The following is a 24,048-nucleotide window of genomic DNA, read 5'->3' on the forward strand; positions in this document are numbered from 1 at the left end:
TGGTTTAGTGTGTGTTTATTTGCTACCCCATGGGGTAATTGCAGCAAGCTGAAGACCTGAAGTTGTTTTGCTGGAAAAGAAACAGCCGTGCTAATTTTCATGACCGCTTTTTGAATTCCCTCAGAGGAAAGCACTCCAGTAACATGAAAACAAAAGTAGATCTTTAAAAATATGCAAGTTTGCTTTCCTGCTTAATTAGCAAGTTACTTAACTTTCCTGGATTAACACTAATAACTTCATCAGTACAGAAGCGTGACCCTTTAAACGTATGTTCCTTTCCAGATATTCCTTCCTAATTTTAGGGGTTTCATGTTGCTGAAAGTATCTGAGCAATCATGTGTGGATATTTTGTAGTCAGAAGTATTTGACCAAGCTCCAGGAGCGGCGTTTCACGCCCTACTTTGAGCATCGCCGGAGCCAGCTGTCACCCTGGCTCCCTGCAACAGCGCCAGAATCGTTCTGGCAGGATCGCCGAAACTTCGCCTCCCTCCAACCTGGCTGAAGGCAGGCGGAATGGATCGCCGCGAAATCCCCTCGGAGGCCGACAAAACTCACCAAAATCGTCTCTCCAGTGTCATCGAGGAGGAGGAAGAGCAAGATGCAGCTTACACGATTGTGACAGTCCTGGACAAAGTGGCCAACATTGTTGACAGCGTGCAGGCGAGCCAGAAGAGGATAGAGGAGAAGCACAGGGAGATGGAAAATGCCATCAAGACCATCCAGATTGACATGCTAAAGCTTGCCCAGGCTCATGGCAATACGGGCTTCACGGTGAACAAGTTACTGCAGAAAACCAGCAAAGTCAGCTCCACCATGAAGGAGGTGCGGGCGCGCGTGGAGAGGCAGAGCACCAATGTGAGGAAGGTGGCAGCAAAACAGGAGGAGATGCTGAGAAAAAACAAATTCCGGGTCGTGATCTATCAGGTAACCATGAACCCATTTCTTGTGCTACTGTGGCTTTCCCACCTCCTCTTTGGTGCTTCTGGGAGGTGCTGGTTAACGAAGCAAAAGGTGCGGTCTGTCCAACATAGGAGTTATTTTATGCTTTCTTTAACACTGATCTGTGCTCCCCAATGCCTTTCAGCGTGAACCTACTGGCAGCAGCACACAGGGTCTATTATTAGTGTGGGTAGGTTTCTGAGCCAGTCGTGTAAGATTAACTGCAGATCAGCAAGGACTATTTGCTGCCTCTCCGAAGGGTAATATGAGGCAGGCCCTGTAAATCTTGTCATACAAACCATGCCTGACATTCATCTCTGTTATTTTTTTCACCGTATTAGGTAGAAGTGCAAATAGCAAAAGTGTTTTCAGGCTCCCTGAAATGCAGACTTTCTTCTAACACTACTTTTAAAACATGGCTTGTATAATTTGCAGCATTGCCCAGGCCTTCATACTGCTGACAAATTGGGACTTTTTTCATTGTCTCAGTCTATAGCAGTATATGTACAAACTAAGGCTCAGATCCACAAACCCTTCATGACAACAAATACTCCCTTGCATGGTCTACATTGGAAATGGTTTAACATAGCACTGTTCTTTCAATCACAGTGGGCAAGGAAATCATATCGTTTCTTTCACTGACCTTATTCTAGGATGTTCATTGTACAATAAAATAATTGTATTTGAAGAGAAGTTTCATAAAACAGCATGGTCTCACTTGCATCTGTACAAACAGTGCAGACAGTTCTGGGGTCTTGTCAATCAATGAGTGCTGTGAAACACATTTGGTCTGATCCTGTCTTTGCTGGAAGCTCCCAGCTTCCCAGGTCAGTAGAAAGTAGGAGTGTTTGATATTTTGCCAGAAGCATAGCTGCTCCTTTTTTACCAGCAAGTCGCTAAAGCGTCTTTCAAATGAGTTTTATTCTTCATTTGGCATTCTTGAAAATACCACCCCGCATGAGTAATACAATGCACCCCCATCACTCAGTTTTTACACTCTGATCTTGCATCTGTTTGTACATAAATGACATCATTTGCAATGAATGGAGCCATGTGTTTCACTGAGTTTATACACCACAGTGAACAGCTGACAAATTCTTCATAACCTAGCTTTCTTAAAATAGTTCATTTTTCACTACTGGGAAAAAATAGGTAAAAAAATAGAAAAGGCTGAAGGTGGGGAATATTACCTCTTTAATGTTATGTTAGTACCACATATAGCCAAATTGTGCCTCCCAGATTCTCTGACTGGATGACTAACTATGGCTGTTCAGGAGAAAGTACAGGCCAAATCTGCCCTATTATTACCATTATTGCATGCTGCATCATCATCTTGGAATAGAAAACAGGCACTTTCACTTTTTGCTTGCAAATAATTTCCTAGTTAAAGGTAATAAATCTTTGTGACTCCCCTGGTTGATGACATAATGCCATTTCATTGATGGGCCTTTACCATAATGACTGCAGCAGAACCAATGCTTTGAAAATATTTTTTCTTGAAACAGTATTCATTACATGATGTAAATTCTTCTGCTAGCAAGGCAAGAGCTGTTGTTTATTTTAAAATATAGTCAAATTTGGTCAAAATGGATTTACACACAGGTGTAAAGAACAGCTGTTGGTACTTTCAGATATTTAATACAAAAGATGGCCCTCCCAGTGTGTGCTTTCCCCAAGAATCACCTTCAGTAGGAGTTTATGATCTCTCCCCTGGTTTTGCTGGACAAGAATGACCTGCACCCTATTCTGTATGTTTAATTCTTAGATGGTACTTTTCAGGAAAGGAAACAGCATTTTTTTTCTGTCTTTCTGGTTTACTCTTCCTACAGTGGTTCAGAACTGTCAGTGAGAATATGAGTGACTCCCTCCTTAACTTCCATCCCTTTTGTAAGGTAGACTGAAGAACCTTTACTCACTTGCAGGGAGGAGAGGCAGACATGTGGATCCCTCTAGGATCTGCCATTTAACACTTTTCTGGAGAGGGATAACTGCAGCACTGCCCGAAACCTGGAACACTCTAGGTAGGCAAGAGTCCACTGTGACCTCAAGGCACAGGTACACTTAGGAAGGTCTCTTTCACACAGGTGCAGTGATTTTCACACTGCTGATTTGCACCAGGGCAGGCACACTGCTGCAGGGCCAAGACCTGAATGACTGGAGCTTGGCTGGGATGAGTGGGAGTCTGTTAATAGCTCCGGAACCAGCGTGCTCCCTGTGCTATACATTACCAATGGCTGTAACCAAGTTGTTTACTCTGGGCCTGTGATTGACACCTCTTCTGCACAGAGGTGGTTTTTTTTTCATTGTGATGGGGCCAATGACCCGTGTGCTGCTGGCATGGAATCTTTATACAGGCCAGCACACGTGGGTTTTAGTTTTAACTTTTGCCAGAACATCAGCGTATGAGGAAAAAGGAGACACCAATTAAATGCTAAAGATTTCCTTTCAAGTGGGTAGCTTTGATCTTATCATTGATGGAGGGAGTAGGCAGGTTGAAAAGGATCATTGGCTGAAGGAGATTGTCCCAAGAGATCTCAGCAATGATGAAAGGAGTTGGCGATATCCTCACGTTAAAAAAAGACAAAGTGATCATCCTTGAGCAGAACGATTAGGGAATTGAGAGCATTCATTTTTAGAAGGCCGTGTGGTTGAGGGAGAGATTTGGTAGCAGGCAGCTCTCCTCCCTAGGCTGACTGCATGATTAAAAATGCCAGGTTACTTCAAACTTTCTAGTGAAGTCTTTGACCCTGGAGTGCTGTGTGCCCTGAGACTATAGTAGGGAATAAAAAGGATGTTGTAGGTTGTACAGGTCACTGCTCATTTCTGTTCAGGTTAGTCTGAATAACCAGCTGTAAGAGCTATCATTTCTCTGAAGTCAAAGAGCATTTAACAGTTTAAATCATTCTGACTAAAATATTCAGAAATTAAAGGGGATTTTTTTTTTTACCCTGAATGAACTTGTTTCATTTGCTTTTCTGCATGTCCTGCAAGTCTCTATTTAAATGAAACTGTACAGGCACCAGAAAGTCCATGTTACTTATACTGTTACTGGGCTTTCTGTCTATTATTACTTCACATTAGCACCATAAATGAGTAACTGCTCCTTATGAAGGGACACATGCATTTGTTTTATTCACTCCTGTCTGACATTTAAAATTAGTGGAGGTGTCATAAACCAAGATTATGGCTTGACTGACCTACACAGCAGGGTTACAGCTGATTTGTTTGCCCTGTGGTTGCTCCACTGCACACACTGGGAGAGGCTCACAGCAGCAGCCTTGTGTATGCCTCTGATATTATGCATAAATAATAAATAAGTTAAAATGTATGTGTCATGTCTTGCCCATTGACATTCTCTGCCTATACTGACTAGGACAATAAGAATGGTGAGATCAAGATGGGGATAATAATCTGGAAACCTGAGGTGGAAGCACCTTCATCTGAAGTGGCAGTAGAAATTAGGGAGTCAGGAGCTCAGGAGATTGCCATTAATTTGGTACCCATTGGGCATAAGAATGGCAGTCTCAAAAATGGCCCTGCAGAACAAAATCCTTAGTAGAATGGAGTTAAATAGCTCACTCAGAGCAGACTGCGCTAGGTGGCTCATATTTGATAATTTTTCTGTTTTGCAGAAATATAGGAGGTCTTATCCTTTCTCATATTTATGTACCTGGTATCTTACCTCATATTTTACCTAGATAATCTGGAAAAAACAACAGGTGGCCGTGCATTGTGTTGAAATGTGAAGTTTGCAATGGGTTCCTGAAGGTGTGTTTCTGTCTTTGTCAACTGTCTAATATCTTCCTTGAAAATTTTTATACAGAAAAGATGTGATACTAAAATATGTGTTCAAAATTAGAAGCTGTCAGTCCATAGAAAGAAGTATAGACAAGAAATCAAATTACTTTTACAGCTGGAATAATGTTAATTTTAGTGTACATAGTGCTAATTCCTGCACTTTTAGTTCTGATTTGAAAGCATAAATGGATGTCTTCAGTTCTGGAGACAACAGGGTCTATACAAAACTGCCTTCTAGAACTCATGGGAAGACAGGAAATCCAAATTGTTATTAAAAGTGCAGCCTGAAAACTTAATGGGGGAAAAAATAGTGTGAATTGACTGACTACCTCTGACAGCAGAACACCGGCCTCAGCAGCCCAGCGACACAGGGCCTTTGTTGGAGTCTTGTGGCAGAAACCTTATAAATATTTTTACAGCTGGGATAGGTAATTGCCTTTGCTGAGAAAACAGAGAAGAAAATAAACCCAATTATTGTGTCAGAGAGTGTCATGAGAGCCCTTTGTTTGCATTGTTGAGCCCAGTGCTCCAGTTCAAAGTGCAGGGCTGGCCCCGTGCTGTGCAGCAGCCACTAATGGAGAAGCTATCAACCAGCTAAAGAAAAACTGTGTTTCTAGTGACATGTTTTCAGGCAATGAGGAGAAAGAAAAAGTTTTAAAAAATATTAAAAAAACAGATGTTGGGCTGCTTCTATATTCCTAAAATGAAATGGTTTGAATATTTCACAGGACTTTGTCCATACAAGCTGGACTCAACACCATTGGATCTGGTATCCTCAGAGCTGTTCCTTTGGGCTGATCCTCACAAGGGGACAAGCTGTCCTCTTTGCAGAGCTGCCATTGATTTTTCTCCACCTATTAGCACTGAGTGGTGGAAACAGCTGATCTTGGTTTACATTTGCACTGGGTGCAGCTGTTCAGGGTTCCCTTGGGGTTGAGAATCCCCTTCCCTTGGGGCTGCCCTGCAGGTCAACACAGGAGTGCAGTTACAACACGAGCCTCCTGTGTCACGTCTCTTCTCCATGGTCCTAGAGGCTCCTAGAATGGTCACCAGGAGCTGTGGCTGGCTGCTGTGGGCACACATGTATCTGAGAATGGAATCATAGAATCACTTAGGCTGGAAAATTCCTCTTGAGATCATCAAATCCAGCTGTCCAGAAAAACCCTTCATTCCTGAGGCACAGATTTGGGAATGGACTTGACTGGGGACATGCAGCTGGGATTCATATTCTCAACACTACTGAAGATAGCCAAGCTTACAATTAGCCCCTCAGTACAGGAAAAAAGTTGGTCAAAACAGCACAGGAATGGAGATGAGGAATATGTGAAGTCACAAACAGGAAGTTTAGGATCTGGGACAGGACTCATGTTGCCAGGCATTAATTTGACATCAGTAACACAGATGTTTGTACATTTGGCCTGTATGTTACTTTTCAAGTAAGCAGAGAGAAGTGTGAGGAGCTTGATTTTCCAAACCAGTTGTAGACATCTGCTTCTGGATCCAGTTCCTACTTTATATGTGTCTGCTCTCCCCATATAGTTAAATAGTTGTCCTGGAATGAGTTCATATGTAATTCTCACTTATACTTGAGAACTCTTCCGTGGTCTAGCTGACTTGTAGGAACACTCACCATGTGATGAATGAATGAATCAAAACATTACCAAATATTTTTTTCCCGTCCCATCACACCTTGTGATGCCTTTTGCCCTTCACTTGCAAGGGGCTTCCAGAAACCTTGAAAATGAGGAATTTCACCAGTTTGATTGCAAGCCTGCAAAGTGACCTGCAGAGCTATTCCCTGGTCTAGTTCCATAAAGCAATAGCAGAGCAGAGAAAGTATGAAGCTTTTGTTTTCCCCTGAAGCTGCAGTCGTCCTTTTTGTGCAGCATGTGGTAGCCTGGAGCCAAGGGCTTCTGCACTGATGTGGTGTAACTGGGAACTGGCTGCTCATTGACTGCTGCAAACCACAGACAGTGATAATGGGCAAATGAGATGAGTTCCTTTGTAGTCATTGCATGCTGGTGGTTGAATTAATGAATTTCTGTCAGAATTTAAATAAAAGGGATGTGTATTAGGCTTCACAAAAGAGAAATGAGGGGAGTTGACTGTTCCAGACTGGTTTTCCATTGTGGAAAAATAATTCTAAATGCAGCAACCGCACTTAGCCATAAAGTCTTCTATGCTGAAGTGTTTACCTGATAAAATTCTTAGGTGGCCTTTTAAAATAATCCTGTTTGTCTCTCATCTGAGCAGATTTCTGGCCTGCTGTCAGAGATTCTGAAATGACATATTTGCAGAAGAAATGAGGGGATCACTTGAGATTTATAAAGCTTCACTCTTAACTGTTAGAATATGAGTCAAAGTGCTGAATGATTTCTAATTGGTTATTCATCAGTGGTTTCATGTTGATTTAGAGCACAATTTCAAGGAGGTATTTTAATGATTTACCTTGGCTAGCAGTCTGAATAACAAATCGTTCATCCAACATGCAAATTTCTAAGATTTGTTTAAAACATTGTGGCAGTGCAGTTTCCTGCCCATAAGCTGCCCATCATTTGCATCACCAGTTGTCATAGACACAGCAGCAGTGCCAGAGCAGGCTCTGGGTTCCCTTTGACCACTTTGCTGCTTCGTGCTCTGCTTCAGAATTGTCAGGTGATCACCAGTCAGCCCCATCTGTGCTTGTGCTAATCATCACCTGCACTTTCTGTGTCATACACCCCAAGGCTGAAAGATCATTTGCTGTGACCTTTTCCCTGGGCAACACAATGACTCCAAGTTATGGAGTTTCATCAGTCTCTCCTCCCTACTTATGCTGTGAGCAGTTTCTTTAAGATCATTTTGAGTCTTGATTTTATATATACAATATGTAATTAAATACATATACATATATGTTATTTTAGATACATAAAAATGAATTATTTATTTAGTCTGATTTTCTGAGGGTTTTTTATTTTAAAAATTTTTATTTTGCTAAAGTGTTGATTGAAATTAGGTAATAGTTGAGAGCTGATAACTGTTGCCTTTATTAAAGCTGTTTAGAGTTATATTTTCAAGCTATTTAGAAAGAGAACACAAAACCAGTTTATAGCATTTCTTGCAAATATTTACGTGTAATACAGTGCATTACCTTTTTTCCTCTCTGCCAATTTTGAGTATTGAAATACAAAGCTTTGAATGCATATACAAAAAACTCCAAAAGGACAATATTTCTCTCATATTTCATTATTTTTTTCTTTTCAAATGACATAAAATTATTACTGAAATCATCATTTTAAATGTTTATGTACTTAAGAAAAGCCTAAGTATTGTTTTACAGTGACATTATGTTGCTGCTTTGCTTAGCAAATCAAGTGAACTCTAAATGAAAAACACACATCTTCTTAAGGAAAATAAAAATACTGCTGCTATTAATTATTGATCCCATCTGTGCTCCCAAAGAGTGGAAATTTATCTAGTAAGTTTGTGAGGGAATCTTTTCAACAACCCTTTTTTCTTTTCCCAGCCCGGCAGTCCTTGCTGAAGGCATGACGTTCTTCCAGCAGCCCCCTTTGTCTCCCTAGGGCAGCAGTAAGGGAAGGCTGCTTTTAGAGCCAGCCTGATCCTTGCCAGGACACCAGGGCTGCAAAATACCTGAGACATTGCTAAACAATTTGCTCTGCCATTTGCCCCTTTCTCTTCCCAGAGAAGAGGAGAGCCTGGCTGTGCAGGCAGGGTTATCAAGCAGGCACATTCTGAAACAGCCTCTTCCCCTGCATGCTTCAATTATCTGAGCATTGCCACCTTGAGAGTCTCATAGGGTTGATTAGAGGCATTGCCACATTTAAGGTTATTTACCTACTGGTTTTAAGGTTTGAGCACGGTGGAAAAGTCAGCACGTTTCCCTTTGCATGGTTGAGGAGCAGGTGCATTAGCCTTCCCTCATAAATGCTTTACTATAGCCTATGGGAAAAAATGCTACTGCTTTGATCCCTTCCTTGTGGTTAGAATATGTCTGCAGTGCCTGCAAAATGGTTACTGTTCCCCACCCCCATGGGTGCTGAGCAGCCAGAATTCTGGCAGCTGATGGAGAGTTTGAAGAGCAGAAGGAGGGTTTGAAAGACACAGGCTATGTCCACTTGAAAATTTTCTAATTGTGGATGAAATTGAAATGAGAACAGGAGGTGAAAATACCAGTGATGGAGTCAGACTTTGTTAGGTTTCAATGCCATGCTGGCCTTCTTATCAAAGCTGAGGGTTACTTATATGTTTACTTTGTATTCAGCCTGGGCCTTAAGAACTCAAAATTCTTTAGCTAGGCATATTTGAGAGGTTAAATACTAAAAAAATTGGAAAAAACAAACTTCAGGTTTAAGATGCTTTCTTAGCAAACTTGCCATGCTAGGGGCTTCACCAGCCACTCCTGAATTGTGCAGTTGTTCTGTTAGGGTGTTATACCTCAAAGCTTTGTCTATTAAAGCTTTTCCTTAAGCAGTGGATCTAAATACCCTGCACCTACAACTGCAAAGGTCTCCAGGATTTTCCCTTACCATTCAACCTATGCTTTCAGTCCCTCCTTTGCTACCACAAAACCTGAAGTCTTTCTCCTTTCAGGCTTCATGACCTTGCAGACACAAACATTTCCCCAAAACATTTCCAGTTTCAATACACCATCTAATCTGACTCATTTGTCCCCTCCCTCCTCCTACACCCATTCATGACACACAACTTCTCAGACCCCCTATCCCCTGAAAATTTTAAGCTCTACAAGCAAGGTACCTGAGCCATGGCATGCTTGCTCAGATGAACAACCTTGGGAGGGACAGACAGAATGACTCAGAACACAGCCAGCTTCATAGGAGAGCACTTATTTCTTTGTGTCAGGACCCAGCTCCATTCTCAATTTGGTGAAAAATGCCTGAATGTTTCTGTGTTAGTGGAGGGGCCATGTAAGGGTGAGAAGGTGGGAGATGCATAATATGAGCATGTGTATTACACTTCTTGTACAAATCAAAGACAACTTCCAAATCAAACACTTCCATGACAGATTGACCAACTTTTTTCTTGGAAGAGAAGGAAAAAATATTGTTCTGTTTGAAAGATCTAAGTCTGTTCACAGTGTGTTGAGTGGTGGATAACATTTCAGGAGATTATGTCCAATGAGCAATTATGGCAAACAAACACACAAGGACCAGTGTGAGCACCCTCTGCAGGTGCTCCTTCTAGGAGGAGTGATGAAAGGAAAGGGAATGCTCAGCTTTCACAGATTTGTTTTCTGATTCTGGCCTCTGCATATCTTTGTGGTTTTCAGTAGATGAAGCAAGCAGAGTACACGTCCTATGTATTAATCCATAGACAGCCCCTATGACTGCATGCCTGGTTCCTCAAGAAATCATGTTAAAAATAATTGACTGCTTGGTATAATATTTTACTGTGAAATAATCTCCTGTCCTCATTTTAGACCCTCCTTTACCTCCCATGAGTGGTGGTGGTGGTGGTGGGTACAAGTTCTTCCAAGCAAAATGCTTAAGCAGATTTTTAACAAAAAGCTTGAAAGCAGCAGCATCAATGGCTCAACTGCCTTCTCATCCTCCCCAAAGATTGGACTGCCCAATCCCGCTATTCCCAGTCCCATCTGCTTTATAGACAAGGAGAAAGCTCACCCAATTTAGGACTTTGTTCTGTGCTGCTGAAATCACTAGAAGTTTGGTCTTTTGGTTTTAGTGAGCTTTTAAAGGAGCTGGTAGCTACATGCTTTGACTCTGTCTGTGTCCCACTTGGTACTAAAGCTTCTTGTTCCTGCCTTAGGAAGGATGAGCTCCTCTCTTCTCTCTGCCCCATGGATATCTAGTGATAAGAAGAAATGAGTTAGGAGCAGGAGAGAGAGAAATGAAGCAGATGAAAAAGCTCACCTACTGAGCCTAAATCACTGAATTTTTATTCTGAAACCTTCCTAACATGCTAGACAGGCTCACTAATACTTTCCACTTCGGTTACATCCAGAAATCTTGAGAGGAGATAGAAACTCACACTAATCTTTTGCCTTGCTACACTTGATTCTGCAAGATGTGTGCAGAGACCAAGGAAAAGAAGAAAATCAAAGATTTGGCAAAGTTCATACTGAGACTCTGTAGGAGAATGAAAATATTTCTCAGGATCTGCATGCAGCTCTAGTTTCTGTGTCTCATCTACAAGATCTTCATCTCACATGTTCTTGTTCATAACTTTTGATTCTAACGTGAGTAGGAAAGATAAATGCTCTCTTCTGTCGCTAACAGACTAAAAGTAAACACAATAAAAATCTAGCAATTGACAAAAAGTACAGACAAATTCTTCCTCCAAAGGAAGACAAATATTGCAGAGAAAATAGTGTCTCTGCCTTCTCTCTTTTTAAAAAGTAATCTTCATATGAAAGGCATATTCCTCTCCCCATATTGTATTCATCTCTGTATGTACTGACATTTCAGAATATTCATTCTGGAAATAGTTTTGTTACCATTTCAGCTGAAGGAAAGGGGTATAATTTAAAAACATTTTAAGGAATTACTATCCAGCTGTGTTTTTAGTTAATTTTCAGGAAAAAAGAGATTATGTTTATGTGTAGAAGTCTTTATATAATTAATGTTAATTTGCACGTTAATGAAGATTATTAGCAAAGCATTGTAGTTTTGTTCCTGCTGATTTTGACAGATGAGTTGAACAACATTCTGCTGTAATCAATGTAACATAATTTGTCCCTATTTTTTCTAAGCATTAACAACTATTTTAGTAAAGGGTTTTTATTGAAGCCAAGGCATGATGAGAGGCTTTTAAGTGGGCTTTCTCTGTCAAATAGCTCAATGTATGTTATTTTATGTAAAATAACATGACTCACTACTAATGAGCCACTGTGAAAAATGACAGACATCTTTTTGGCCGGAAAGAAGTTCACAGCAAAATATTCAGTTGGCCTTACTTGCTATTCATGGTTTCACACCTTCAATATCTCTCCTATTGTCTACATTAGGATGATAATACTAAGGGTAGAGTCCTTCTGCTGCCGTGCCCCAGAAATCAGCTGTTGTGGTTAGCACTAATGAGAAACAGCTTAGACAAGTGTCACACAGCTGTTGTACATACAGCTGTTTGCAGCCCAAGGGGCTGCTCCTCCTGGGAGAAGAGCACAGGCATGTGCATGTAAAAAGCTGGTAGGGAAGAAGGGGGTGGCACTGTCTATCTCAGACCCCTCCTACAAGTTTTTCTGCTCTGCATGCACTGCACTCCTAGACAGATCTCACTGACGCTGAGCCACAAATTTGTACTGTCCATGCAGACCAGGGAAACAGCTTTCTTAGGAGATTTTCCCTGTTCATATAAATCTTTCATTGCCATTAACTTTTTTCCCTTTTTCTTTTTTTCCTCTCAGCTATCCTTAACTACTAGTTCATTCTTGGTAAAATTTTTTGTTTACTGTGGACAGTTTTTGGAAGTCTTCCATGTTTTTGAGCTTTGAGTCTCTAGCAATTCTTCTTTGGAGAGGCTGCATTAATTCCTAGGGCTAAGATATCTAGGATAGTCACCATTTCCAAGCATGCTGCTGATACACATTAGATGTGTCATATAAATATATAATTCTGATTCTGCATGCTCAAACAGGCCACCAAATTGGCTACAGGAGACAGAGATGCTTGCTCAGGAATATCATACATTTCCAGATGGAATAAATCATGTTCACCTCAGTGATGGTGCAGGTGCTGAATGAATTGTGTGTTACTTGGTTTACCAAATAACATCTGCCTGTTTTACTGATTTGTGCCCTTGAGCAGCCAGCCCATGTAAGTTAATATGGGGGAGCCATTCCCTTCTGGGCAGCAACAGCAGTGTTTGCTAAGTTCCAAACAGTCAAAAAATGCACAATTGTCTTGGTAATAGTAGTAGACTGAAGCTACTTGTATCATTGAGATATTTGCTTGGATAGTGTACAGCTGACACAATTCCAAGAGCCTTTTTTGTCTACAGTGTCTGCTTTTATTGGTGAGGAATAATGGATCTAGGTCTGATCCAGAGCAGCAGATAAGTGCAAAAAAAAAAAAAAAAACACCTAGATAAGTTTTGTCTGAAAACCATTAGAGGCCAGGACTCATAAGACCATTGCATTGATTAATTTCAGGTAGAAACACAGTGAAAAGAAATCTTTAATCAGGGATATAATATCTTTAGAGAACTTGGCACAGTTTTCTTTTGCCATTTGTGTTCTGCATAGATTGGGTATGATGGTACAAGTCTACCTTACTTTGTTACAGTATTATATTTCAGTTAGTACTAATTAACTGCAAGCCAACCAAAAAAAAAAAATCCTTGAACCACCATCTTTTTGAAACACACGTGCTGGAAAATGACTCTCTGCTTTAATTCGCAGGAGGAAAGCGAGTGTCCTTCATCTCTCTCTGTTATCAAAGAGATGACACCAGGTGAAACCATAGAGGATGATTTCTTCCCACCTGATGATCTGTCTTCTGATGAAGAATATTATATCGAAGAAAGCAAAGCAACCAAGTTCAAGAAATCAGGCATGAGGCGCATTGATGACATCAAAAAGGCATTTTCAAGGGAAAATATCCAAAAGACAAGACAAAATTTTGGCAAGAAGGTAAACAGGCTTCAAACTAGAATAGTAACCCCTGAGAGGAGAGAGAGGATCAGGCAGTCAGGAGAGAGACTGAGACAATCTGGAATAAGGATCAAGAAAACGATTTCACAAGCTGCTCCAACAAAGGAGACATTCAAGATCCATAAAAAAAGTAAAGAGCGAACAGGAGCCGAAGGTCAGGAGGGGATCCAGGAAGCCGGTGTACACATCGCCTCTGAGCTCCCAGCAGCAGAGCCCTTCACCGAAGAAATCTCTTACACAGAAGTGATCACTAAGGTAAAGAAAGACAAGAATAGTGCAACAAAAGGTGCTTCCCAGTCAACTGAAATAGGGGTGACTATCCCAGAAGTTGTCCTTAAGCAGGAAAGAAAAGAAGGAGGAGGAGGAGGTGATGATGACGTCCCTTTGCTAGACTTAAAGCAATCAGTATAAGGAGTCAATGAGCACACACCCCATACTGTCCTCACTGAGCAAGAGAGAACACAGTATGTACTCACTCAGCTTTAGAAAAATGTGTGAATTTGTGTTCTATCACAAACCCGTGTTGGTGTTGTTCTGCCATCCACATAGATGTCTGTAGTGTTGTCTTCCTGACAAAAGTCAAGCCGGGCAAAGTGAATGAAGGGGCTCCCCCTGTGTCTCGGCGTGTGCCGATAGCCATCGTTAACCCCAATGGAACTCACAGTGTCAAAGGGAGATGGGAATCTGCTGCATTTCCAAGATTGATTTAGCAGTCACTTTACAGCCTACTCACTCTCATCGTTTCATGTGCAACAGTATAAAATTTATTTCCATTATGTTATACCAACTCATCTAATCAGAAAACAATAACAAAGCTATTACTTCATATTAGCAAAAGGAAGAACTATGGAAAATGTCATTTAGCTGTACAAATATTATCACTTAAGGACCCTCGCAGAAAAAAAAAAAGCAGGAAGAGCAAATTCCTGATTTACCCATGGTATGAAAAAATATGGCAGGAATTATAGGGTTTTGAGTAAATTGTGTTTTTCTTAGTAGAAAAGAGAAACTCCTGAAATGACTAGAGGTTATTTCCAGACTTCTGGAATAGGAAGGTTCATTGTAAGTAAGCAATGTGTTTTGTGCATTTATGGAGTAAGAATAAAAAGAAGACACATTAAAAATGGAATAGCATAAGGAAAAAGGAAGGAGGTATTGTACGCATGTTTTGGAACGAGGAGATTGTGAAAAAGGCAATTATATGAAGCAGTAAAAGTGGAATAAGATGAATGCATAGGTTCTGGATAAATTGAGAGAAAAATTAGAATACTATAACTACAGTTTCCTTGAGATTTTTTAGAAAATTATTCTTTACAGAGGATCATAGGTTTTATGAATATAACTGACCAGACAAGGGAATTGTTTTGTTTTCCATTCTCTGTGTTTTTTCTGAGCTTCACTGCAATTAAAATCTATCCTACAAAGTCACAGATGTACAGGGCCAATCCATAACCCAATTCTTTTTTTCCTATCATCCTCATTATTGACCAGTCACAGCCTCAGGGATTATGAGACAGACACCCTTTGGACTATGGAATGCTGTTTATTTGCAACTCTCAGGAGCCAGTGCCCTGACATCAGATATGTTTGTAAACATGACTGCTACAGTGACATGGGTGCAGGACTGTATTGCTCTCTTCATTCTTAAATGGAGTTGCCTTCAAAGCACTTATCTAAAGCAATGTTAGTCATTTACTATCTGTGTGAAACTTGTACAATATTGCCAAAAGCTGTATGATTGTATTTAATATCTCGGGTTCATTTTAACAGAAAAGCATAACTTGGTTATCTATATACATTGTTTGAAGACTTCCAGCTAATTGTTAATCTATCATTGAAATATAATTAGTTTGATTTCAAGTATTCTGCCTGCCAGTTGTTTCATTTAGATTGGTGTACATCCCACTTGAAGTGACTAGGGAACACTGGTTGGGGAAGGTCAATGTTTTACTGTATCAGTGGCATTTCAAATCAAATTAATGTTGTCAGATTGGGAGCAGCAACTCCACTGAGTGGAAGAGCAAGAGAAGGAGATGGGGAAAGGAACACATTTCTGTCAATAGTAAATTGTTCATCTCCACTCTATTCTAATCACATACAAAAAGAAAAGAGCATTTGCTTGTAGGATATACTGAAGGTTTTGTTTAGGGCTCTTTACTGGTGATAAGAAGCCTTCTTGGAGCAAAGTCACTTTATGTTCGTCAGTTCTGTATAAAATTCTAGCTATCTTCAGTGAAATACTGTATGATTTTTCTGGTTCTTCAGTCATATGGCCTGCATTCTGTTTGCAAGATTTGACATTTTTCTAAACTGATAAACAGGGTTTAGTTATTGAAATGAAAATTTTGATGTTCAAATAAGCTATTTCTTTGCATTTTTATACAGCAGAACACTATGTGATATAACATCATTGCTTACAGATTTTCTTCATATAGCATTTAATTTTCTCATTTTGCTTGATAAAGAAGTGATGCAGTTTCTATGGAGCATATCATGTAGCTCCAGATATAACATCTATCAAATATTTGGGGTTTTATGTTTACTTTTAGCTTCAATTGGTCAAAGTATGATTTATTTCATAGCAAGTAGTGAGTTCTTCAGTTGTGCAAAGTATTTCAATGCACATTTTTTATTTTAAATTACTATAACTGTTACTGACCTGACTTTTACATGTACCAAGAGATCAAAGTTAAATTATTTCATATCCCCTCATAAAGGTAGGGGAGGGGAAAAGCCCTATGGTTTGCAACCTCAGTTTCTGTGGAACAGCACAGACCTTTGCTGCCTGAAGTCTCCCCCATCTTTTCCATAATTTCCAAGATCAATGATCATGAAGCCAAATCCTTCAGCCTTCTCAGAAAAAAAAAAAAAAATCTCAATGAAATTGTTTGATGTACAACTGCACTGCAGGGAAGTCTGGTGTATTTTTTTGGAACAGTTGGTTTCACTTGAAATGATAATCTTGCTGGCACTGTTGCTCCTAGCTAACTGGAAAAAAGGGACCCTGTCCCTGTCTGCTCTGTCTTCCAAGAAGAAAGCTGGCACTCTGTACTTCGTTGTGGGTGTGAGTGTGAATATCAAACTTCCTCATGGAATAAACCTCGCAGTTGCTAACTGCAGAGTAAAGCTGGCTGTGCAAAGGGATGAACTACTTTTTAAGACACTTGCTATACAAAAATTAAAAGTGTTTACAAGGAGAAAAAAATACTAACAAAGTCCTGACTGCAAGTCCTTCTTTCATAACATCCAACAATAATTTCTTTTGCTTTGAATTTGTGCTAATGAAAGAAGCCAAACACATATTCTGCCAATAGCCATTTGCCCATTAAAAAAAATATCACTCATCCTTCAGTTACAGGGTAGAAAGCAGTCTTGGTTAATACAAAAGTACTTCAACCATTCCAGGTGAAGTATGGGCTGTGTGTTGTCTTCCTTTTTTAAACTAAACTGATGCAAAATACAAAACAAAAAGCAGTTAAGAGGTTTGAGTTTGCAGGATTCAGGCACTAATGCAAACAGAGTGAGTACTAACAGAGCAAAAGTGGTGTTCAGATGTGTTTGCGAAAACTTTAAAACCTTACCTTCTGCTAATAGTGGGGCGTGTGCACACCCTCCTTACAAGTGGATATAGGTGTAGAAATGAGTTAATAGGTGCAAAAGGTACTTGTGCAAAGATAAACACTTCTGTTTCTATGATTGTTTGCATTAAAAAGTGACTATTCAAGTAAATGGTTGCAGCCATTAGTAAAACCACCCAGCAAGTTTAGAAATGCAAAATCAAAGGAACTGTATATTGAAATATATGCAGATAAACATAAAACTTTACCATGCATTTAATTATCTTGTCATTACAGCTTTAATAATGCTATGGATGATGAGATTTTAACCACTAAGTTGAATTTAAAATAATTATATTATGAAAAATTATTGTATTAAAAAGAAAGATAACATCTCCAAAAGAACCACCAAAAGATGTCAGAACAGTTGTCACTATCATAAGCACTTTTTTATGTAATGCTTCCATTGTGAGCAAGTTAGTTGATTATATTCTCGCTTGCTTTATATGAGTTGCCAAATTTACACCTGCAGCTGTTTTCCCTCTGATATTCCCAGGGTAAATAAATGCAGTATTTTTGCTGTGAACAGAGTAATTTATGTGCTACTAACACAATCTCTGTGTATCACCTGCCAATTCCCACCCCGCTGTGAGAAGGCAGCCGCCACTTTGACAATAACAATGCAACACTGCTACAGTTTAATCCTACTTGGTGGTTCTTTCTTCCACAGCTGTCCGTCCTTACTTCGAACTGCAGAGCAGTGCAACGCCCCTCAAAGTCCAGTGATCAGGGTTCTGCACTGTTCTCAGATGCAAAGAGAAGATGTAGGTCAGGTCTGTTCTCTGAGGCTTTCTGTAGACAGGGCAGCAGTACACATTTCCGTGTTGCCTCCTCGCGTCGCTTGGCGCTGTTGTGCTCACCGCATACACGTGGACCACGGGAAGGCTAGTGAACAGCACCTGAGAAGGTAAAAGATACACAGGGCTCAGCAGAACAGAAGCAGGACAGGGTGTCTGAATTCTGAACACTAGAACTAGATTCAGTGATGGCCTTCAGCAAAAGCACCTCAGCAGAGTACATGTGAGAGTACACTCACTACTACACTCACTACTAAGTCCTACACTCACTAATATCTTGACACTAACTTTAAGCCAATGGCAGCTCAGGGACAACAGCCATCAGGACGCCTGTTGGAAGGAAAGGAGAGCAGAAAAGTAGAAACATGGAAACCCGCATGCTGTGGAGGTAGATGGAAAAATTTCAGGGTGGTTCTAGGAGACACAACAACCATTGCCTTTTTTCCCTTCCTTTGCCCCTTTCACTGGTGTTTCCCATTCTTTCCCCACCTCTTTTTTCCTGAATGTCAGGACTAGAGCTACAAAAACCAAGCTGCAAACCTCTATACTGCTGACAGTGGAGCTTCTAACATCCAACGTGCTTCTTGGGCATTTACCAAACTTGATCACCTCAGGTCTTCCACCAAGATAAAGTATTCATTGTCAGGGGATAAAACAGACCCAGAGCCAAGAGCAACATGGAACTCTGCTGAACACTCCAGAGCACTTGAGTAAAACTCCATGTTTGAAGGGGTCTTTTGACAAACCAGGCAACAGAAGTTACAGCTGGCAAGGTTTAGTTTGGAAAATTTTCTCTCAGTCAGACACAGAAGTGTTTTACCTATGGACAGGAATTACCTCAATTCCAATTCCAGGACAGTTAGCACTGGCTTGGAAAAAGTGTACCAGTGCAAACAATGACAACTTTCCCTGGACCGTGACTACAGTATACAAACATTACTCCATAGCAAGATTTTAAATCTGCTTAGTCACATCAGTAAAATATAACTCAATGCATGGATAACTGAGCATAAGACCAGAACTAATACTCTGCCTCATATTAAAGCACAAACACTGGGGATTTCTAGTCAACCAAACAATGACCTCCATATCAAACCTAGCCCAGGGCTTTGGAAGCTTTGATAAGGTCCCCCTTGGTCAGTCAAAAGAAGACTGGCTATGGGGTGCACTATTTTATTCAAACATAACTGTGCTGCTAGGGCCCCTGAAGCCAAGAAGCCCAGCATCTGGTCTGCTATAGTGCTATGCATCCTAAATTCATTTTCTGACAGAAGTATTTTTGTTCACTTCTGGCAGGTAAAGAGTCTGTCCTATTCCCAGCACCGCTAGTGTTGGTTATCCTCTTAAAACCTGTTGTGAAACCACCGCTGCAGGCACTCAGCATTCTTCCTGGCTTTCCCAGAGCCCATGCAATATGCCCCAGCCTGCTACACTGACTCAGTCCTCACCTTTGGTGCTGACTCGATCAGCTTGCTGTTCCTGCGGTCCCAGCCGGCCCCTTCGAGGAACAGGCCATGTATGTAAACCCCACCAAGGTCAGCAGGAGGAGGGCCAACAACATCTTCTTTCATCATCTTGGTCACTTCACTGCATAAAACAACACTGTCCAGCTCCCACCCTTTGGCTAAATTCATGCGCGTTGTCTCTTGCCTCATGGCTGTTAGGAATCCCTAAGGAGACACGCAGGAATATGGCAGAGAGCAGTTTTTTAAAGCCTTGAATTTAAACCATTTACAACTTTTTTTTTCCTATGTAAGTGACACCAGCTGTATTAAAGCCCATCCCACAGAATTTCATGTGCATATAAACTAAATTCGGTAGTGTAAATCCAGTACCATGCGTCCATACATGACTGGTGTGCACATGTTGGTGCTAAGCAGCCCCCAAGTTAGCTTCACAATATATCAGAAGTGTCTGTATAATTCACCTCTCATGCCTTTTTTTACAACCAACCAGATGGAGAGAGGTATATAATGTGATTATATACCAGATTAATGTGTTTTGAGAGATTCCAAACACAGGTGATTTCTCATTTCTCTAACACTGGCTATATTATTCATCTTTTCTTATACTAATGTTTAAGAAATGCTTTTCAGTCAACAAATAAGCCTTTACAGAAAACAAAGGAAGTACCAGCTGGAATCATGCCATTAAATACTGAAATGCCTTTGACACTTTGCTCAGTGAAGTCTTTACACACTACAATAACATAGTGTTTTAGACAACAGCAAGATAAACTCAGAGCACTCCAGCAGCACAGAATAAAACTAACTCTCTGTTCTAGAGAGCTACAATCTCATGGCATTTGTATAAGCTATCAAAAGACAAGCCAGGCTGAAAATGCTAGTTAGCTTCCCTGATAGAGCTGTCCATGGGAAAGCACAATTCAGTATGTGGGAAGTGCCTTAGTCCTTAGAGATGGGAGGGTAGACTCCTTTGCTGTTCCAGTGGTCATGCTGTAGATGTGGAAACCCATTTGTGTAGTGAGGAGGTGAACAAATAAAACAAAAAATTGAATATGCAGGAGCAATGGAAAGGACACCTAGGAAAGAGCAAGTTTCTCGACATATTTCAGAACAGGGAACTAAAGCCTCTGGAGACAGAGAAGGGGGCATAGAGAGCCACATGAGGAACAAAGAGAGGTGGGAATCGGTGAGCCAACAGCACAGCAAGGCAGAAATCAAGATGGGAAGGAGGGAATTGAATGAGGGAATTGAAAAAGTTTTTTCTTCAGTATTCACAGAGCGGGATGCTCCGTTGAGCTAACCATTAGGGTGAAATGAATGGAAAGAAGTCAGATGTGGGAAAATCCGCAAATTGTCTACTGAACGCAGGGGCCAGTCTCTGGCTGATAGCACTGGAGTGCTCCAAGCACTCGGTAGCCATGCAATGCCCTTCAAGTTATGAGAACATGAGATGACTTTCAGGAACCCAGATGTTTCTGTTAACTCACACTGGTTGCTTCTCATTAATATAATCCCAGAGACCCCAGGACAAGTGTTTTAAAGAGGCTTTGTGATAGCACAGATAATGGTAATTGCGTTCAAAGTGGTTGAGAACTCCAGTGTATTGCTGAGGGAGACGTGATTAAAGGCCAAGTTCTTCTATCAGAAATGCCATTAAAGGAAAGCAGAATCGCGGCAGTAATTTGTGGAATTTTAATTTGTAGAAACATGCTAGAACCAACAGTTTAAAATACATGAAGTGTTCACTGCTGTAAGGCCCCAGAGGGCTATTGGATCCCAGATAAACTGAAATATTAAAGAAAGAAGAGCCTGAAGAGGACAGAGCCATGACTGTATAAAGGGAATCAGTTCAAAGGCACCATGGAAACACTGGAGTAAAAGTAAGCTCCAAGCTGTGAGTTGTCTCCAGGGATAAGGTTTAGATAGCAGATTATTCCTAGAGATTGCAGGACCTATACACTTTCTGCAGTGGGACTTTTCATGCTTATCTGCTCATTTGAATGAATCCTAGACACATTTGAAGACTGCAGCTGTGAGCTGGGGGCCCAGCTGGGTGTTCCAGAGTGGGTGAATGGCGCAACAAAGAGCAAGACAGAATCAAGTGGCTTGAGGTGCCACTGTACATCTGAGGCTCTGGTTCATCCCAAAATCCTCTGTCAGGGACATAATGCACCAGTTGCCATGACATTTGTTTCAGTTTCTGGCAATCCTTTCCTTTTTTGTTTTGTTTTGGTTGGTTGGTTAGCTTTTTGGTATTTTTCTTGTACATGTGTGTTTGCCTTTTCCTCAATTTCTCCTTGTCCAGCTCACTGAAGCCTGCAAAAGCTTTGCCCCTTTCCTTTTAACAACTCATGTGAACTAACTCTGAACCTTCTAGTGAGGGAAAGCAGATACACATGGAAATCAGTTAAGTCTATTGCTCTCAGAATCATATTCTCTCCTTTATCTTACTTTGGAGGTTCCTTGTTTGTCACTTTGCAAATACTGAGCAGATTATGGCAGATTTGCTAGAACTCTGAGGAATGGATTTGCAGACACTGAGGAATGCAGGCATTCTACTTCATATTCTGATTAGTATTCACATTACTTCGGGGTCATAGGGGCATAGAAGTAGGTTTTGAGGTGTCGTTATGCTGAGTACTACGCAAGCAGAAACAGCTTTGCCTCACAGTGCTGAAAATCTATATATAGGACAAGTGACAGGAGCTGGATGCAGAGATGCAAACAAGGAAACAATAAAACAGTGTAAGCCACTAAGTGGAAATTGGGAGGTAGAAATGAGAAACACCTAATGTCAAGTTTTTGATGAAAACAATCCAGTAACCTCAGATTAACTTCCAGCAGGGAAGAAAATTCATGGCATTTCTTGCATTTTTCACCCCAGTTATCTTGGCCCAGTGCAGACACACATGGGGCTTCAGGTTTCTTTTGCATAGAAGTCTGAGCCAGCCCTCATTTGTATCACTAAAAATAAAGATTAACTTCTGCGAAATTACTGAATTTATCCTAGTGTATAAACAGTCCAAGAGTAGGCAGAATCAGGTCCTATATTATTTTTTATTGCCAGAATGCCTCATTTTTCCAGTGCTATAAATCTATTTTATTGCCTTGTGTTATCCGTGGCATTTATCCATTGACTGTGAAGCTAACAGTGAGATACATGCAAGTAGGAAAATGACTTAGGAGCTGCATTTCATCTCACAAATGAAAGGATTTTTCTGACAACATCTCAGGTATGACAAACAAACCATTAGAACTGCAGCACTAACACCTCAGCTTGTTTGAGAAGACAAAAATCAATTTTCTGAACATGTGAAATACTGATTTTAAACACAGAAGTACGGCTATTAACAAAATAATAGTTAATTAAATAGAAAATTAGTCTTTCCTCAGGTGAATTGCTTTTAGAATGAGCCACTGCCACAGCCTAGGTTACAGAAAATGGTGACTACAATAACCATCTGATTCTTAGGCTTGTGATTGTCAGCACAAATGAATTTTTTAATCTCTGCACACAATGTATTTAGGTACTTTAGGAACTAGGGGTTATGAAGTGTGTAATTTTTGTATTTCTAGAGGCTTTCTCATTTACTATGGTCTATTAAATCACAATTTGTTTGGGGACATTTTACACTGATTATTTGGCAGCTCTTTTCAGAAATCCAGCTATTTTGATCCAAAAAAATGCAGGCTGCCAACTTTGGGCTGGCAAAATTTCAGAACTGACACAATCCCCAAGCACAAAAAAGCCGGCTGAAATGTCCAGTACCAAATTTCTATCAGCTTTTGCTCATCTGTAGAGCAAAAGCAAACACCAACAAAGCCAAAAGGCTGTTAGGGTTGCATCCAGCTTGATCACTGCAAAAGTTACTTAGAAGTGTTTTAGATTGCTGCTATCAGTGTGTTGTTAGCAAACCAAGTGTGGAAGCATAATAATTTTATTAGAACTCCTATTCCTCTCTCTGCTACTTGAGAACTCTTTGCTCAGGGGTTCTGTGAGCCCCCTTCCATGCTATAAAGTTGTACCAGCAGACAGCTGACACACACACAGGTTAGATGATAGATGGATATTTCCCAGCAGTAGTCCTAGAGAGTATAAGCCACTGTTGTTTTCTCTATTCTAGGCAGCTGTTTAAGCCAGCTTTTGCATTGCTAACAAGAACTGAGATTAAAATAGATCTTTAAAATAGCTCTTTCCTAAGGCTTCATAGAAACCTGTTGGCTGGATGCTCTCACAATGACTCATTACCACAACTCATACTTCCCACAAACATCTGTGAATCATAAAAAGCTTTAATGAATGTGGATAGCTCCACAAAGAAACTACACATCATCTAGGTATGTATACTTTACTTCTTTTAACTCTGCTCTCAGCTGTTCCCTTTTTGTGTTTCATTTCATGCCAGGTTTTTATTTTAGATGGTGCAGATGAGAGATTGTATTTTTTATATGTCTCTGCAGACCCTGTCTGGCACAATTCTGGGGTGGTATGAATAACAAACCTTCCATTTCAAGGAACTGATTTGCAAGGATTGAGAACCAAGTCCAAATCATTTCTTCCTATGTCAAGGTTCTGGAACTTATCTTGTTTTGTACTCAGAGGGATTTTCATGCAATAAATAAAAAAGAGATTACTGTAGAAGAAGAGGTAAAAAAATTAAGATTAAGTTGAAATGCAAAAGCATGTACTTACCCAATTTCCTCGCTATAATTAAAGCAGCCAAAAGATGTATTTAATTATTTCAGGAGCAATATTTTGTTCTAGCAAAAATTTCTTCAGGAGATACCGAAGACATTTTATT

At 40.4% G+C, this 24,048-nt stretch overlaps 2 protein-coding genes across 2 annotated transcripts in view; one reads left to right on the plus strand and one right to left on the minus strand.

The window, feature by feature from the left end:
• Positions 1–134: 134 nt before the first annotated feature.
• CAVIN4 (caveolae associated protein 4) lies at positions 135–15,229 on the plus strand. The gene is made up of 2 exons (XM_063164523.1): positions 135–924; positions 13,115–15,229. Exons 1-2 carry the CDS (start codon positions 514–516, stop codon positions 13,775–13,777), a joined length of 1,074 nt encoding a protein of 357 aa, XP_063020593.1. The 5' UTR covers positions 135–513; the 3' UTR covers positions 13,778–15,229.
• Positions 15,230–15,302: 73 nt separating this feature from the next.
• Positions 15,303–24,048, minus strand: part of LOC134422457 (dynein axonemal heavy chain 5-like) — a 150,367-nt gene continuing 141,621 nt past the window's right edge. The window contains exons 75-76 of the mRNA XM_063164536.1: positions 19,229–19,450; positions 15,303–17,882 (exon numbers count right to left, since the gene is read on the minus strand). Of these exons, the coding sequence (XP_063020606.1) occupies positions 17,664–17,882; positions 19,229–19,450 (441 nt within the window). The 3' untranslated portion in view covers positions 15,303–17,663. The remainder of the gene's footprint in view (positions 17,883–19,228; positions 19,451–24,048) is intronic.

The sequence above is a fragment of the Melospiza melodia genome, chromosome 1 (assembly GCF_035770615.1).
Source record: "Melospiza melodia melodia isolate bMelMel2 chromosome 1, bMelMel2.pri, whole genome shotgun sequence".
NCBI lineage: Eukaryota > Metazoa > Chordata > Aves > Passeriformes > Passerellidae > Melospiza > Melospiza melodia.